This window comes from Bison bison, unplaced genomic scaffold (genome assembly GCF_000754665.1).
Source record: "Bison bison bison isolate TAMUID 2011002044 unplaced genomic scaffold, Bison_UMD1.0 scf7180017864180, whole genome shotgun sequence".
Taxonomy (NCBI): Eukaryota; Metazoa; Chordata; class Mammalia; order Artiodactyla; family Bovidae; genus Bison; species Bison bison.
Window position 1 is genome coordinate 7,033,797 of NW_011494752.1, and position 17,107 is coordinate 7,050,903.

General features: G+C 54.9%; 2 protein-coding genes across 3 annotated transcripts in view; one reads left to right on the plus strand and one right to left on the minus strand.

The window, feature by feature from the left end:
• Nucleotides 1–15,632, plus strand: part of ACSF2 (acyl-CoA synthetase family member 2) — a 31,383-nt gene extending 15,751 nt beyond the window's left edge. The window contains exons 2-16 of the mRNA XM_010842794.1: nucleotides 2,666–2,861; nucleotides 3,239–3,367; nucleotides 3,610–3,663; nucleotides 3,951–4,069; nucleotides 4,175–4,340; nucleotides 4,877–4,972; nucleotides 5,105–5,262; nucleotides 5,545–5,636; nucleotides 5,942–6,018; nucleotides 12,424–12,531; nucleotides 13,729–13,880; nucleotides 14,695–14,836; nucleotides 14,918–15,028; nucleotides 15,161–15,229; nucleotides 15,490–15,632. Coding sequence (XP_010841096.1) covers nucleotides 2,666–2,861; nucleotides 3,239–3,367; nucleotides 3,610–3,663; nucleotides 3,951–4,069; nucleotides 4,175–4,340; nucleotides 4,877–4,972; nucleotides 5,105–5,262; nucleotides 5,545–5,636; nucleotides 5,942–6,018; nucleotides 12,424–12,531; nucleotides 13,729–13,880; nucleotides 14,695–14,836; nucleotides 14,918–15,028; nucleotides 15,161–15,229; nucleotides 15,490–15,540 — 1,720 coding nt within the window. The 3' untranslated portion in view covers nucleotides 15,541–15,632. The remainder of the gene's footprint in view (nucleotides 1–2,665; nucleotides 2,862–3,238; nucleotides 3,368–3,609; nucleotides 3,664–3,950; nucleotides 4,070–4,174; nucleotides 4,341–4,876; nucleotides 4,973–5,104; nucleotides 5,263–5,544; nucleotides 5,637–5,941; nucleotides 6,019–12,423; nucleotides 12,532–13,728; nucleotides 13,881–14,694; nucleotides 14,837–14,917; nucleotides 15,029–15,160; nucleotides 15,230–15,489) is intronic.
• Nucleotides 6,034–12,405, minus strand: CHAD (chondroadherin). 2 transcript variants are annotated; one of them, XM_010842793.1, is made up of 4 exons: nucleotides 9,506–12,405; nucleotides 7,351–7,514; nucleotides 6,939–7,084; nucleotides 6,034–6,724 (listed from the first exon to the last, which is right to left on the minus strand). In XM_010842793.1, exons 1-3 carry the CDS (start codon nucleotides 10,283–10,285, stop codon nucleotides 6,943–6,945), a joined length of 1,086 nt encoding a protein of 361 aa, XP_010841095.1. In that variant the 5' UTR covers nucleotides 10,286–12,405; the 3' UTR covers nucleotides 6,034–6,724; nucleotides 6,939–6,942. The 2 variants fall into 2 exon arrangements, with proteins under 2 accessions (XP_010841095.1, XP_010841094.1); XM_010842792.1 differs by having other exon boundaries at nucleotides 6,034–7,084.
• Nucleotides 15,633–17,107: the final 1,475 nt, after the last annotated feature.

Sequence of the window (17,107 nt, forward strand, 5' to 3'; positions counted from 1 at the left end):
TTTAATGCTTTGTTGACAACAAGACCATTAAACTGGCTGAAATCTGTGTTTTTCTGCCTTCTAATCCAGATGCTGGGCTGTTGGGAGGTGGCTTACCAAGGCTTCAAGGGCAGTGGTAAACCACTGAATGCAAAAAATGTATTTAGTTTGGATTCACCAGTTGTAAGCAACAGAAACCCAACTCAGACTAGCTTAAATGTTTGTTCATATTTTAGATTACATATATAAGTAAGATCATGCAACATTAGACTTTCTGCTTCCGGCTTATTTCCCTTAAGCATAATGTCCTTTGGATTCATCCATGTTGTTGCAAATGGAATTCAGCTCCTCTCTCCCCTCACCAAACTAGTTTAAATTCAAGGAGGGACTTTATTGACTGGTGACAGTGAAAAGTCCAGAGGCAGGTAGACTCAACACGTGACTGTCCAGGTATTCGACAAGCTCAGGATTAAGTCTGTCGCTGGGTCTTCCTGGCTGTTTCTGTTTTTGTCTCTGTCTTTCCATCTCTCTACTTTCCCCTGTGTTGACTTTCTTCCTAAGCAGGTTTTCTCTACATGCTTGCTCTTACACCCATCACTGTGGCAAACCAAGAAAGGAGCACATCTGTTTCCTAGTGGGCAAAAATAGTGCCCTCCACATTATGCCTGTGAGAGAAGGATTTGGGTACACAGTCTCTTGAGGGGTGCCATGGTGACTACGAGGAACTACCTCAGTAGTTCTTTAGGTCTGCCAACCTGAGTGGTAGAATGCGGGGGCTGGCAGGGCTTCAGAGGCCTGTGACTTCTGGCTGTTTTCTGTCCTAGCACACCTGAGGAAACCAGCTGGCTTAGGTGGCTCACTACAATCTTTGAGAAGATTGCCCAGGGAGGTGATCTAGATAGCATCCCTTTGAGGATAACCACAGATCCAAGTCCTCAGACTTTATAGGTGGGGAGGCTGAGGCCCAGGGAGGAGAAGACACAGGTATCTTCACTTGGATTTTCTTGAGAACAGGTACGTGGGTGCAGGTGGTTTATTTGTGATCCTGGGAAGCAGGAGTGAGGGAGTATGGAGAGGAGACAAGAAGTCAATTTGGGGCGTGTGTGGGCAACCAGGATCTTACCGCCCCCCGCCCCCCCCGCCCCCAGGCTTGATGCCTCCCAGAACCACCCAGCCACAGAAGGAGAAACTTGAGGGAGTCCCTGAGGACAGAACCACAAGACACTGCCCTATCAGTGAAACTAGAAATGTGCTGAGGACACATGTCAAGGGACACCGAAGGTGTTTGTGACAATCTCCCACCCAGCCAGTGGCACACTTGGGATGAGACCTCAGGCCCCCAGCTCCATCCAGTGCTCACTCGCTCTCCAGTTTGTGACTCATCTTTATTGAAGTCAGGACAACCTACCCATCAGCCTGCACTGGGACACACCCTCATGTGACGTGAGGTCTCCTCTCTCATTTATAGGGAAACCCAGTTTTGCTCCCCTCTGCCCTGCATACTTTATTCCATCCAGAAATTCTCCCTCATAAGCCAGAAGCAGCCAATCGGTGACAATTAGGATTGGCCTTTTCAGCTCAGCAACTGTAGGACTGAATCATCAGGAAGGGCCCCCAGGGCCCACACCACCCTGGGGTGGTGGTCTGGAAAGCCTGGATCTGGAGCAAGCCCTCTCGGATGAAAACAGGGTCTGAGAGCCGTCACATACTTCTCTGGGCCTGGATGGGAGCCCAGCACCTGTCACCCAGATCTGGCAAATGGGCATAAGCAGGCCTAAGCTTATGATACTTAGACTTCTGGGGACCTTTTTTAAAAAAAAAAAAAATTAATTGTTTTAATAATTCATAACAGTTTTAGTTACAGAATAACTGAGTAGATCATACATGCAGTTCATTATGCCCACCCCCGACCCCATCCCTGGCACTGTTTCTCTGATATTAACATCTGCATTCGTATGGCACATTACAATTAGTGAACTAGTATGGTACATTATTGGCTTCCCAGGTGGCACTAGTGGTAAAGAACCTGCCCACCAGTGTAAGAGACACAGGTTCAACCCCTGAGTCAGGAAGATCCCCTGGAGGGAGGGCACAACAACTGACTCCAGTATTCTTGCCTGGAGAATGTCATGGACAGAGGAGCCCGGGGGGCTACAGTTCATAGGGTCACAGAGTCAGACTAGACTGAAGCAACTTAGCACACATGCAGGCATGGCACATTATTGTTGACCATGGTCCAAGTTTACATCAGGGTTTAGTCCTTGTGTTAGATTATTCTGTGGGTTTTGACAGATACCCAGGGGTCTTTTTACCAGGAGGAAGTGGTGTCTAGAATGAGGCCATTCCCAGCCCGCCCAGGCTACCTCTCAGCATGACTGACCTTAGAGTCCCTTTCCAGGGTTTGGATACCAAGGCTCCAGACCCTTGGCACTGAGTGGAAACTGAGGAGTAGGCTGGGGAGAACCTTCTCTCTGATTAGGGACAGAGGTCAGCATCCAGGTTTTGATTTCCCAAGGGCAAAGTAGCTCCTATGTTAAATGGGTCCCTGGCGATGGGGCAGATCAGACAGTTTCTGGAGTTTCCTGCACACGTTGTATGCAACCTGCTTCCTAGCACGATGTGCCAGCCTTTGGTTCCAGGGAGGCCTGGCTTGGTGCAGTTGAGCGCATAGCCCCTCTTCCCACAGTTCTGGAGAGCTGGATCACACTGTCCCCTTGCCCGTCGGAGGCTTCAGCTATGTCCAGGGCCACGTCGGATTGCACCTCAGTAACAAGACCGTGGGGCGGTGCCTGGATGCCACAGCACAGAGGGTCCCAGACCAGGAGGCCTTGGTTGTCCACCATGAAAACATCAGGTTGACCTTTGCCCAACTCAAGGAGGAGGTGGGTCCTGACTTTGAACCTTCAAAGTGGGCAGGTGCTGGCCCCCAGGTGCCAAGCTTGGTGGAGCTGCAAGGGTGGTGCCTGGCTATGGGGCAGGGTGCTGGGGCTGCCTGAGAGACCCCAAGGAATGTCAGGAGAGGAGGGCAGGGCTGAGGCAGAGGAGGTCCAGGTGCCTCCTGCATCAGTCGTTTCTGGGACACTGGTTAACTATGCATGTTCCCAAGTCCCCCTCCAGACCTCAGGCCTGCGTATCTGCCTGTCCCTCATTCCCAAGTGCTTCTGATGTGAACCCCTGGGCCAAAGGTTAAAGTCAGACTCATGGGCTCCTTTCTGCTCACCTGCATCTCACTCCTCTGTTCCCCTTCTGTTTACTCCAGGTGGATAAAGCTGCTTCTGGGCTCTTGAGTATCGGCCTCCGCAAGGGTGACCGGCTGGGCATGTGGGGACCCAACTCCTATGCATGGGTACTCATGCAGCTGGCCACAGCCCAGGCTGGCATCATTCTGGTGAGGAGGGGATTACCTGGCATAGCTGGGTATACAGGGGGGAGGGCATCATTCAGGGGAGCTCCCTGGACCCTCAGCCCCAGAATCACACCAGTGCCTGGCTGGTTTCAGACCAGCTAGTGCTTTCTGCTGAAGCCCACCAGGGAAGCCTGAAGGTACAGGGTGCTGCCTCTGAGGGTGGAGGGGCTGCAAATGGCAGCATCTGCCCAGGACACGTGACGTGCCCTCACTGTCTCCACCAGGTATCTGTGAATCCAGCGTACCAGGCTATGGAGCTGGAGTATGCCCTCAAGAAGGTGGGCCCATTCCTTGGGTACTGTGGGAGAAGCCAGCTAGTACCTAGCACAGGGGGCTTCCAGTTGTCACAGAAGGCTGAGAGGGGTGGGGGGCATGCACAGGGAACACCCTGAGTCTGTCCTTCTTCAGGCAGTGGGTGGGAGGAGGGGATGGTAGGTCATACAGGCTAGTGTGTGTGTCGGGGGTGGTGGCTGTGTGTATGGGAGAGAGAGCAACTGTCAGGACTCTACCACATTCCCAGGCTGGGGCTTCCTGCTGACCGTGGTGGGGGGCTCCCCTTCTACAGGTGGGCTGCAAAGCCCTTGTATTTCCCAAGCAATTCAAGACTCAGCAATACTACAACATCCTGAAGCAGATCTGTCCAGAGGTGGAGAAAGCCCAGCCAGGGGCCTTGAAGAGTCAGAGGTGGGGGTGTCTGGGTTGAGAGGGGTACATCATGCCTTTTCCTGGCCCCCTCACTCCTTACCCATCTCTGTGGGCCATCCCTCTCATCATGCTCCCCACCGCCAGGCTTCCAGATCTGACCACAGTCATCTCGGTGGATGCCCATCTGCCAGGGACACTGCTTCTAGATGAGGTGGTGGCAGCTGGCAGTCAAGAGCAAAATCTGACCCGGCTCCGGCACACCCAGCAGTTCCTGCCCTGCCATGACCCCATCAACATCCAGTTCACCTCGGTACGGCAGAGATCTCCAGGTCCTGAACCCAGGCTGGCATGCTAACACCTGCCTGCCCTGAGACCCGCCCCGAGAGCAAGGAGGCAGCAGAGATCAGTAGAGCACTCTCCTGCAGCCAGCCCTAGCTGTCCCCTCTGCCCTGGAAAACATCAGCAACTAGAGTCCTTGTCACATGCCCCTCTCCCCTGGCCCTCTTGTCCCAAGCACAGGGGCAGATGTGCTGAGCCGCCACAGGTCAGAGCCCCTCATTTGGCAGATGGGGAAACTGAGACCCCGAGAGGCCATCTGCTGGTGAGCCTCTGAGCCACCTTATAAGTGGCCTGAGAGTAGACCTTCTCTGCCACATTTCTGAATCCTAACACCTGGCACCGTGCAGGCACAAGGCAAGTTGCTAAATATGTACTGAGTGAATGAATGGATCTAGGGCAACAATCTCAGTCTCCTGACTCCCAGTCCAGTGCTCTTCCATGCCTTGGCCCAGGGTGGGAAGGGGATGGGATGAAAGAGGCCAAGCTATCAGCTTCTTGTCTTGTCAGGGGACAACCGGCAGCCCCAAGGGGGCCACACTCTCCCATTACAACATTGTCAACAACGCCAACATGATAGGGCAGCGCCTGAGACTGCACCAGAAGGTGAGGGGGTGCTGGCCCAGCAAGGGCTTCCTGGCACCCTGCAGGGGGGGGGGCTTGCTGGGTTCCCCCTTCTGGCTAGAGGAGCTCGGCTTCTGGCCCCACAATAGACCCAGCTCCTGCTTCCATCTCCAGACGCCAGAGGAGTCGCGGGTAGTGCTGCCTAGCCCCCTGTACCACTGCCTGGGCTCTGTGGGGGGCACAATGGTGAGCCTGATGCACGGTGTCACCCTCATCCTGTGCTCTCCGGTCTTTGAGGGCAAGAAGACGCTGGAGGCCATCAGCAGAGAAAGGTGGGCATCAGTGGGCAGCTATCTGTGGGCTGATAAGATCCTCCTGTTCCTCACTCCTGGGCCCTGATTCCTTTCCAAGCTGTCTCCGCCCTCCAATCAAGAGAAATGGAGATGGGGTAGTGGGAGATTCTCAGGAGACCAGTCCCTCCCTCCAAGGAGCTTCTGCTTATATCCCACAGTTGTAGCCGTGGCCCTTACTGTAGGCTTAGAGTCTGGTGGGTGAGAGGAGGAAGTTCCCTTCTACTTCCAAGCCTGATTTTGAGATGCACCTCCCTTATACAGAGGCTCCTTCCTGTATGGGACCCCCACAATGTTCGTGGACGTTCTGAACCAACCAGACTTCTCCAGTTACGACATCTCAACCATGCGTGGAGGTGGGATGGGGCCAAGAGTGGTGAGGCCAGGACTAGCCTAGTGAGCTGCATAAGTGCCCAATCTTTCATTTAGGGGCAAAAAGGCCACTAAACATGGGTGGGAGGGAGGGAAATCCTCTATGTCCCTATACACCAGCCTAAGACCAGCTGCCTAGACATCAGCCTAAGGACAGCTGCCAGGTCTAGAAACAAGTCCAGGGTTGGGAAGCAAAGGGAATGTTATTTCCTAAAAAGGGCTACAGGTGAATGGGAGTCTACTGGACCTGGAGAAGGTGGGAGCTGTGTCAGCCCTCTCTCCGATTCAGGTGTGATTGCTGGGTCTCCTGCACCCCCAGAGCTGATCAGAGCCATCATCAACAAGCTGAACATGAAGGAGCTAGTGGTAAGTAGAGGCAGGGGCTGGGGTGGAGGGCAGGCCAGGGCTGGGCAAGAACAGATTGCTGGATGTGTCGAGGAGTCCAGCCTGGGTCTCCAAGGAAGACCCTTCGGCTGGCCCTCCTTCTAGAAAGCAGATGTGAGAAACTGCAGTCTGACCTCATCAATAGCTCTCAAGTCACAAAGACAGGTGACAGGGGAGTAAATATTATACATACATAAATTTATATTTATAGAAATCTGGGGAAGAAATGCAGCGTGGGAGGATGTGTGGCAAAGCACCAGTGTCCTGGCAGGTGGGGGCTGGCAGAGTTGAGGGTAGGGGCTTCAGACCCTTCCTAGGAGCAAGGGGTAGGGCAAGGATCTGATGTTTGTTTCCAAATGACAGGGAAAGGGAAATCAAGAGGAGGATTCTGGAAGGGTGGCCATCCTGATGGTCACCCTGTTCTGGTCCTAATGGACTTGGGGGTCTTAGCAACAGCTTCTCTGAGAGGAGCTGTGGCCGTGAGGCCAGGCGTGCTGGAGCTCTCAGCATCAAGTGGAGCTGGGTTTGTGCTGGAGTGCCCGGGTGCCCTGCCAGGACATGTCTAGGTGTGAACAGATCTATGTATCAGCAGAGGGTGTTGGGAGAAGATGGGAGTCAGAGGTGAGAGGATCAGTAGTTTCTCCGGCAGAAGGCAGAGGCCAGTCACCAGGACTGGCTGGGTCAGGACCTGTGGTGAGGCAAGGACTGGTGTCAGGACGCCAACAGTCTAGATGCTGTTCGGAGAGAATGGTGGGAGTCCTAGGAGGTATCATTTTCCCCCTTAGAGGAGGGAGCCCCAGTCCTCCCCTCCTTTCCCTGTAAAAATGGAAGTATCCTGGGACACCCTCCTCAATTCCAGAGTCTCCAGAGAGAGAATAGGGGCCATGCCCATTGGACCCCACCTGTTTAATGGCGGCCGGCTTTCTTGGACCTCTTGGTGGGGAACTTGCAGCCGCGGAAGGCGTCCGTGTCACGAATGTGCTGGCCCCTGAACTTGGCGGGTGATGCGCAAGTGGCATCAGGGCGAGAGGTCTTAGCTTCCAGCCACCTGGAGAGACAGAGAGTTGCTGGGGTTGGGGAAGGGATGGAAGAGTACTGGAGGTAAGGACAGTGAACCATGGGGTCAGGTTGACTTTGCTTTGGGGTAGTCTGGAACTGTCATCTTCATTTTACAAATGGGGAAGTGCCCAGCGTCCCACACCTCTTAGGGAGCAAATCTAGGACATATGCCTAGGATGTCTTAGTGCAGGGTCAGTATGTCTCCACTCCATCACAGGAGGATGGCCTCTAGGGGTACTAATGGGGCCCTCTCACCTCCGAAGGCCCCGGAGCTGGCAGGTACACTTCCAGGGGTTGTTGGTGAGGGTGAGGGTCTCCAGGCTGTCAAAGGGGAAGTTGGAGGGCAGCTGGTGCAGGCGGTTGTTCTCCAGATGGACATGTTTCAGCGTGGTCACACCCAGGAAGGCACCGTCAGAAAACTAGGGAGCAGGGTGGGTGTGAGTGAGCAGCTCAGTCCCAGTGTCCAGCCTCTCCCAGCTCTATGCTCCCATGGGGCAGGGTCCACCCCGAATGCAAGCAGTGGTGCCCTGAGCAGGTTCACAGCGTGACTAGGTTTTCTCAGAAGATCTAATCCATACAATGGTCTGTTGAGCTAGGTAGTGTTATTTTCAATATGTAGATTGCAGGGCAAGGTTAAGTCCCTTGCTCAGGGTGGCACTAGGGAGTCAACAGTAGCTGCAGGGCCACTTCTAGCTCCTTTTCCTCTGGCACCGTCTCCCTGTGCAAACACTGGGACTGGGGAGGCAGCCAGAGTTTGGCCTCAGTGGCCCAAGCTGGCACAGAGTGAAGCTGGTCAGTGTTTGGTGGGATGGGCCGTGGGCCCAGGCTCCCCACAGGCCCCAGGGTCCTGCATGTCCCCCAGCTTTGTCCTCCCTGCTCCCGCACTGCCTGCCAGGCACTATTTGTGGAGCCACCTTGGTGGAGTCTTGGGCCAGGCTGGCTGGCTCCAGAGGAAACATTCTATTGGTGCCCACATCTTGGCCCAGACGTCACAGTTCCTGCCTGGCCTCGCCTGCCCCAAATGAGCCCCTGCTTCCCCGCTGTACTTCCCACTGAAAGGCCACGCTGGCAATAATGGGCCACAGGGGACTGTGACTTCAGCTGGGGAGTGTTCGGGGCTGAAGAAGGGCAGGCTCGGGCAGGCTCTGTCCGCCCAGATGAAGGCCGGTTGCTATCCAGGTGATTCTGCCCTCATCTCTGTGCCTGTGGTCCAGGGAAGGGTGTGAACCTCCCTGGTATTCAGACTGTTCTGATCTATCTTCCCACCTTACCCTGTTTCCTGCCCAAACCTCCTGGTGAAGGCCCTGTGCCAGAGCAATTTTCTAGTCCCAAGAAGGGATTCCACCCTGACCCAAGGCAGCAGCACCTGGCCAGGCACTGGGCATCTGAGGGAGGACAAAGTCAGGAGATGGGTCTGGTGACCAGGGTGGGCAAAGGGCAGTGAGTGGTCTGGGGCACAGTGAGGCATGGCCAATCTTTCCTGTGGGGAGACACCTAGGGTCCTTGTGCCGAAGGTTGACAGTAGTGAGTGGCTCTTGCCTTTTCCCCTTCATAGAACCCATGGATGCCATGCCTGCAGCCTGGGGCAGGCCCCTGGTCCATGTTCCCCACTCAGCTGAAATGACCCTGAGAATGCAGTGGAATGTATGTGTGTGGACTGGGGGTGGGGTGGGGGATCCACCAGGGCCTCTGGGAGGCATGGAGGCGGTCCTCCTCAGTTATGTGCTCCCTGCTCATTCCCCAGCCCCCCACTCCACCTTAGCACTCATGCACACTCCCCACCAGGAACAGGGTCTCTTTGTGGGCCTGATTTGCCCAGCTCCTCTGGAAGGCTTCTCAATAAACAAACCTCCCTTTATGGGGTGGTAGGTTTACTGGAGGCAGGAAAAAAACAGCAGAGGAGGGGTGGAAGGCCTAACAGGAAGAGGTGGCTTCTGCGCACAGCAGGGGGGTTGAGGGCCCTGGATATGCCTCCTGGGGGCCATTGGTGGGGCCAGGACAGCCTAACTCTGTTTATAAGTAGGAATCTTAGGAGGGTAGTGGCTGAGACTCAGGACAGGGACAGCAGGGCAGGATTTGGGGTGGGGACATGATAAGAAGACTGAAGCGACTTAGCATGCATGCATGCATTGGAGAAGGAAATGGCAACCCACTCCAGTATTCTTGCCTGGAGAATCCCAAGGACAGGGGAGCCTGGTGGGCTGCCGTCTATGGGGTTGCACAGAGTCGGACACGACTGAAGCGACTTAGCAGCAGCGATAAGATGAGGACAGAGCTCCACACCTTGGAGACAGCCACTGGTAGAGGAATTTTAGGGGAGAGGGGATGGTGCCCAGCTGTGGCCCTGGATCCCCGGGCCTCCTGGCAGTGAAGAAGGAGCCAGGGCACAGCCCCGCAACCAGGAGCTCACCTTCTCCAGGTTGGTGTTGTCCAGCCAGAGCGTCTCCAGGTATCTGCCGAAGGACTGGAAGGCATTATCGGGAATGCTTTTCAGGGGATTGTGGGACAGCTTCAGCTCCTCCACCACCCTCAGCTTGCTCAGAGCAGCTGAGGGGTAGCTGGACAGCTGGTTCCTGTCCAGGTAGAACTTGGCAAGGTTTTCCACGTCGTCCAGAGCGCCGGGCTGCAGGGAACTGAGTGAGTTTTCTGACAGGTAGAGCCAGCGCAGGTCCTTGGCGCCCTGGAAGGCACCTGAGCGCAGCTCTCGGATCTTGTTGTTGTTGAGCTGCAGGATGAAAAGGTTGACCAGAGGGGAGAGCAGCCCCCGGGGCAGCTCCGTCACCTTATTGTGGTCCAGGTAGAGGTAGGTGAGCTCGGTCAGGTCGTCAAAGGCACCGGCACGCAGCACGCGGATGTCGTTATGGGACAGGTACAGGTAGATGAGCTGCTTGAGGCCTCGGAAGGCGCCAGCGGCCACCTCGCGGATCTGACAGTGCTGCAGGTGCAGCGACACGAGGTTGGGCATGGCCCGAAATGAGTTGGCTGCCAGCACAGGGAAGTTGTTGCGCTGGAGGTTAAGCAGCTTGGTCTTCTCTGACACCTTGGGGATCTTCTGCAGCCCCACCTTGTCGCAGATGACGTGCTGCAGGTCGCTGTGGCAGTGGCAGTTCTGGGGGCAGGCGGCCAGCGCAGGCAGCAGGCTGGCCAGGAGGCCCAGGCTGAGGCTGAGCAGGAGCATCGGGCGGGCCATGGCCAGGACGTCTGGGGCCGAGGCAGGGGGCAGCGGCAAGGCCTCTGCGCTCGGGCCCCCGCCCCATTTATATGGTGGCCCTGACCGCAGCCGGCAGCCAGAGCCAGCTCCTACGTGGAGCCGGAGGCCACCGGGTTAACTCCCTCCCGCCCAGAACTGCGCCCCTGCCCTCGACGGGGAAGGGCCCTCCCACCCTGGGGACTCTGCGGGGGGCCGCACTGGCCCTGAACCTCGGCCCCTAGCTCGGGCCCCTGTCTCCCTGCCCTCGGACCCGCTCCCTGCCCACCCCATCTCCTCTCCGCCCGGGGCGGGGGAGGGTATGGGTGTGTCCAGGACCCAAGTTTACTCCCTAGTCGGGGAGAGGGGCAGCCCCCGAACTTATTTGTTTGCTCAAGTCTGAGCCTCCACGCCTCCCCCCAGACGCCCTCGGCCGCGTGCCCTGGACCCAGCGAGGGAGGAAGCAGGGCCTGGCAGCCGGACGCGAGTCTCGCCGCGGTCGCCGGCCGGCGGCACTTTAATGGGGCTCTTGTGCAGCGCTGGCGGAGCGTGAGAGCCACCCTGGCGTCGGGCTCCCCGCTCCAGCTGCTCTCGAGAAGGTGGAGCTCCTCCCCGCCCTCGACTGGCCCTGGCCTCTCTCTCCCAGCCTCAAGCTGGCTTTCTGTCCCCTGCACCCCCTGTATCCCTTTGCCACGACTGAAGGCAACCAGAAAAGTGGGAACTGGCGGCGAGGGGATGACCCACAGGCCTCGGCAAACACCTAAAGACCACAGGCACGGTGGCTCTGTCTTCCCCCCTCCCTAATCTCCCTAAAATGTCCACATCTCCTCATACCTACCCCACCCTGCAGTGGTCAGGACCCTTTGTGGGGGGTGGTTCTCTAGGGGTGGTGGCCAGAGTGGCGCCAAGGTGTACCTGGCAGAAGCCACACCCGGGCAGTGGCCCCAGGACTGTAAGGGTGGGTGAGAGGGCTGGGTCCCAACAGCTCAGGCTTCACGACCCCAGGTCCTGTGGGCAGCCCTACCCCAGCCAACTGGGTCTCTGTGTGTCTACTTGTCAGCCACGGTGTCTGGGTTCCTGTGGAAACGGGAGGGTGGGCAGGCAGAGTCACAGCTCTGGCCCCAAAGCAAGCTCTGGGCTGACTGGTAGGAGTTCTTGTCTGTGTTGAGGGGTGCGAGGAGAAACCAGACCCCAAGTCTTGCCAGACCCCAGCTATGCCTGATTCATGCCCACTAACACAGGAGGGGAGGGGAGGGCTGAAGGATGAACGGACGAACAAAGGTCTGGTGTCTTTGCTGGCTGGAAGGAACCTCCCCAGCCCCTCTCCCTTCATGCGGTGCTCAGGTGCGGAAGCCTGCCGTCCTAAGCCCCTTCCAGCCATTGCCTCTGGATGGGGGTCATACTTGGGCCAGAACACTGTCTTGTGGTATTCCTCCAAGGCTGACTGCTGCTTTTCTGTTGCTCAGGATGTTCCAACCACTAGAAGGGGGGCTGGGGTGTGTGCCACTGGCTTTGTAAACCCTTGCTTTGGCTGTATTTTTATTTTGAGCAAAACAAATTTACAGGAAACTTTCCAGAATTTGAAGGGGGGGGCACCCTACCCCAAGACCAGGCATTTATCCCGGGTTTCGAGTGGATGGGGCAGGATAGGGGTAGGTGGCTGGTATCTGTGTAGCTCCCGTCTGGGCCAAGGCAGGCTGGCTTTCTCATCAAATTTATGGATTCTTCAGCTTGGAAAGAAGGGGCAGGGGATGCTGTGGCCTGAAATCGGGAAGGGGGTGTTAAGACAGCCTGGGGATGGGGTGGGGAAGCTGAGATGTTGGTAACTGGGAGCCACAGGCTAAACCATGTGGTTGCTCCAAGGAACCAGGAAGACTGAGAGCCCAGCTGGAAGAGAATGGCTTCCCTGCTCTCAATTTTATTTCAGACCTGGGCCCCCTGCTAGTTGAGCTAGTCTGACTCTATATCCAGTGCCTTTGCCTTCTGACCCCTGACCTCTGCCAAATATGCCTCTTTTCCCACTGTTCAACTGCTTCCATCCCCCACAACCCACTCCCCACCCCAGGTCCTTCCCTCAGGGTAACTTCCCCATCCTTCTGCTCCCCAGGCTCTGTTCCAAACACCCTTTCTGGCTCCTCTAGGTGGCTTATGGAACCACAGAGAACAGCCCCGTGACCTTCATGAACTTCACTGAGGACACTGTGGAGCAGAAGGCAGAAAGTGTGGGCAGAGTCATGCCTCACACAGAGGTGGGCCCCAGACACCCCCCTCCCACCACTCACCTGGGTGTGCCCCTGGGACATTTATTGCTTTCAATTAGAGATCCAAACAGCTCACTCCAGACACTGAGAACCCCCAGCCACGAGGTCTTCCTGGCCCTGGCCTGGGGCTTTCTCTGTGGGCTGAGGCCTGAACTGGGAAGAGCTGGAACAGTGGCCAGCTGCCAGCTGAACTTCTCTGCAGCCTCCCTTCCTGTCTGAGGTGTGTTTTTGCCAAGCCCACTGTCTGTTTTGGGGCAGCCAGAACAGCCTCATAGAGGAGCCAGAGCACAGAGATTTTTCCTACACAGCTCTTTCTCTCCCATAGCCTTCCCCTCCTTCCCCACCTCATTTCAGCAGATTTCCTCTTTGTGCTTGGCATAAACAGTTTCCCAAATAGCTTCTCCCTCTGGGAGTCCCTTGCATCTTGAAGACTGACCCAGAGCACCTTTCACTCTCAAATTCCCAGCCTCCAGTGCTGATGCTTTATGCCAGCGTACCCGCCTTGTACCTTCCCCTCTCGCCTTGTACCTCGCCCCTCTGGGATTACTGCCAATGTGCTTCCCCTGGGGCCAACCTCTCTCCTCCCTAAAGTGAGTGTGCAGTGACACCAGTCCCTCCCATGTGTCTGCCGTGTTCCATGTGTCACTCACTGAGAGGCCCGCCTGTGAGGCAGACAGGCCGGGTGCGGTTCTCCCCATTTCACAGATGCAGACACGAGGCACAAGGGCTAAGCTTTCCTTGCCAACGGTTGTGGCTCATTTCTCGACCAGGCTTTCAGATTCTACCTGTCTGCCACCTCTCCTGTTCATGTGGCCCTGCTCTGCCACCCTCTTTGGCTTCTTTATTTACTGCTTAGTGGGAAGTAAGAGGAGACTCCCTTCCTTCTGCACAGTTTATAATTCTTTAGCTGGTCTGGCCCCCCTTCTGGCCTCCTTCTCTGAGCAGCTCCCACCCACTCTGTTTCCCCCACACCTCCTGACTTGGGCCTCAACTGTTCTTTCATGCCCAGCTCAGGTACCCAACTGGTGACAGATCTACTCAGCCTGCGTCTCCATTCCTTGGGGATGGGCAGAGCCAGGGGGATTCATTATAGGGGGAAAGAAGGCAAAGCTCTCCCCATTCCTGAGGCCCCTCATCCTGAAGTGAGAGGGTGGGAGGCCCCAGCCTGAAGCTGCCTGGTCCCAGGCCCAGATTGTGAACACGGAGACGGGGACACTGACAGAGCTGAACACACCTGGAGAGCTGTGCATCCGAGGGTACTGCGTCATGCTGGGCTACTGGGGTGAGCCCCAGAAGACCGAGGAAGCAATTGGACAGGACAAGTGGTACCGGACGGGGTGAGAAGGCGGGGCAGGGTGGAGCGGTCGGCTGCCGAGGGGAAGCTGGGGGTCCTGAGGCTGAGTTGGGAACACTGAACTAGAACTGGGAGAACCAGTTGTCAAGATAGCCCCTTCCCATCTCGGAGACTTAAGTTTCAAAAATGTATAAAATGAGGATGATCATATTTTCCAAATAGGGCTCCTGGAAGGACCAAACGCAGTACAGATGAGAACTCCTAGGGTAGTGCCTGCAAAATCTGAGCCTAGATTCAGGCAGTCATTTAATTCAGTAAATTCTAATTATGCACCCGCCATGTGCTGGCACTGTTCTAAACACTGGTGGTCCAGGGGAAAGCAATGGGGAGGACCTGCTATTACTTCCCCCATGTCTGGTGGAGGGAGACAGATACAGTCAAGATCGTTTCCAACATTCATAAACACAACTAATAAGATAGGGTCACAGGAGAGAGAGTGGCTGTGGTGGAGAAGCAAGATTCCTTTCTCTTTGGTGATCAGAGGAGGCTTCTCTCAGGTGGAAATGTTTGAGCTGAAACCTGAATGGTAAGAAGCCAGCCCCAAAAGGTGTATGCATAGATATGTTGAGAGAGAGAGAGAAAATATGCTCTAGGTATGGGTTTACTCGGTTTGGTCTGCCTCCTATATGAGATAGTTCCTCCTGTTTGATCCAGGTAATGTCTTGTTCGTGCCATATGCCCCAGAGTCTAGAGTAGTGTAAGACATATGGTAGGTGTTTCCTAAGTGTTTGGGAGTGAGTGAGTGAGCCAGCCAGATGAGGCAGAGGTCAGAGGTAGCTCCTGGGCTTTCCTTGCAGAGACATTGCCATGATGGATGAGCAGGGCTTCTGCAAGATTGTGGGCCGCTCTAAGGATATGATCATCCGTGGCGGCGAGAATATCTACCCCGCCGAGCTCGAAGACTTCTTTCACACACACCCACAGGTTCAGGAAGTGCAGGTGAGGCACCCAGCCCAGGTGACAGCCCAAGAGCAGGGGACACAGATGGGGATGTCTGATATCTGTCTCTGACTTTGGAAGGTGGTGGGAGTGAAGGACGACCGAATGGGGGAGGAAATCTGTGCCTGCATTCGGCTCAAGGAAGGGGAGAAGACCACGGCAGAGGAGATCAAGGCTTTCTGCAAAGGGAAGGTGGGAGCCTCAATTCACCCCAAGCATCGCTGTGCTGCCCAGTTCTCTAATACCCTCTGCCTGCCAACCTGTCAACCCACTGCCCACCATGACCCTACCCAACCTCATGCTTTATCCCCCTCTGGCCTACAGATCTCCCACTTCAAGATTCCCCGGTACATCGTTTTTGTCACAAACTACCCCCTCACCGTCTCAGGAAAGGTATGTAAGGAGACCAGGGAGGGGCAGGGAAGTTGGAGCCCAGGTGCAAAAGGTCAGGTGGCCCTGCCTGAGCCTCCCTGAGTGATGAGCCAGAGTCTGTTGAGAGGCTGGCAGTTGGGTCACAAGTTTGTCAGCTCACCCTGGTTTGCCCTGAACTTTCCTGGCTTTAGCCTGAGAAACTCCTCAGTCCCAGGCAAACCAGCAGGGCTTGGACACCCTAGCTAGCTTGCCTAATTCTCACTTCTTTCACTTTCCTCTAGATCCAGAAATTCAAACTTCGAGAGCAGATGGAGCAACATCTAAACCTGTGAATAAAGGAAAAGAGAAGATCCTTCCTCCCTGCCCTTCTCCCACATTCCCCATGTCTGCTTTGTGATCTGGCATAAAGAGCTTCTCTGTTTACTTTGGCTGGTCTCTTGCTGGTGTGCTCTCTTTGCAGCTGCTACAGGATGGAGAAGGGAAGAGACCCAAAGCACTTTAAAACTCCTATTCCTTGTCAACGATGGTGCTAAGCACTTTGGTGTGCATTACCTATTTCATTTAATCCTTGCTCGATCCCTTTGAGATATCAACACAATTAGGGTGTTATCTAATCTAACACAATTAGATATCAACACATTTCTTTTTCACATTGTTGCCAGATTAGTGCAGCAAGAAGGATTTTTTTAAATAGCTTTATTGAGTTATAATTCACATACTACCCAGTTCACCCATTTAAAGTGTTACATTCAATGGTTTTTAGTATATTCACAGATATGTGCACTGATCAACAAAGTCAACATAAAAACTGTTCATCACCTCTTAAAAATAAACTCTATACCCTTTAACTATCATCCTACATCCCCCTACTCCCCTATCCCTCCCAAGCAAACCAATTTGGATCTTTTTTCTTAATCAATGAAACCAAGGCTTCCTTGATGGGCAGTTAAAACAGGATAAAGCAAGCTGTAGCTTGAGCCAAGAAATAAAAAACAGCTAAGCACATCGATTTCTAGTTCAGAGACAGAAGGAAAAGTTCCTTCTGCTTGCAAGCCTTATCTCCCATTGTTTGCCCTCAGCAGCCGCAGCAGCCTCATCTTTACTTTTTAGAAAATGAACATAAATTTAGGGTGTTCTGAGTGCCAGTCACTGTATACGTACAGACACATCCATATCCTGTTGTATCCATATCCAGATACATCCAACATTTCCTGTAGAAATCTTCCCAAGAACACAGTCAAGCAGGCATTAGCCCCATTTCACAAAGGATGAAACTGTAAGTTCAGTGTCTTGCCCAAATTTACGCAGCTGGAATTAGAACCCAGCTGCCTGATTCCAAAGCCCATGATCTTTCCACTTCCTGGGACAGTTCGGGTGTCTGATTGTCCAGCCCTTCTTCTGAACCCTATCTGTCCCACATACACCATCTCTGACTCTCCTCACAGCAGATGCCTGGGGTTGGCCCGACCCAGGTGACAGCCTATGCTCTTGACCAAGCAGGGATTTGCTGCTCCTGCAGCATTCAGTCCAAGTGCCCTCTCCTCCCCCACTGATTGCACAGCCCTTGTAACAGACCAACCTCACAGCACGAAGCACACAGGCCTGGTGTCCAGGAGGTGCTGAATTAAATCGGTTGCCTGTTGTCGCTTGTTGGTTTACGTATCCCCTGTCTCCTGTACCTGCACTTTGCCCTAATCTTATGCATCTGGATGTCCTCAGCGCCCAAACTCTGAGCCAGGCACATAAAACGTGAAGAAACCTATTGAACGAACTAAGAGGTCCTGGATCGATCCAGGGACTCGCTCGCGATGTGGTGCCAAAAAGTGGGGAGCTGCCCCTCTACACTTCCAGCCGCCAGAGAAAGGGCGGCCGGGAGGCTGCGGTAAGGGCATCGGTGCC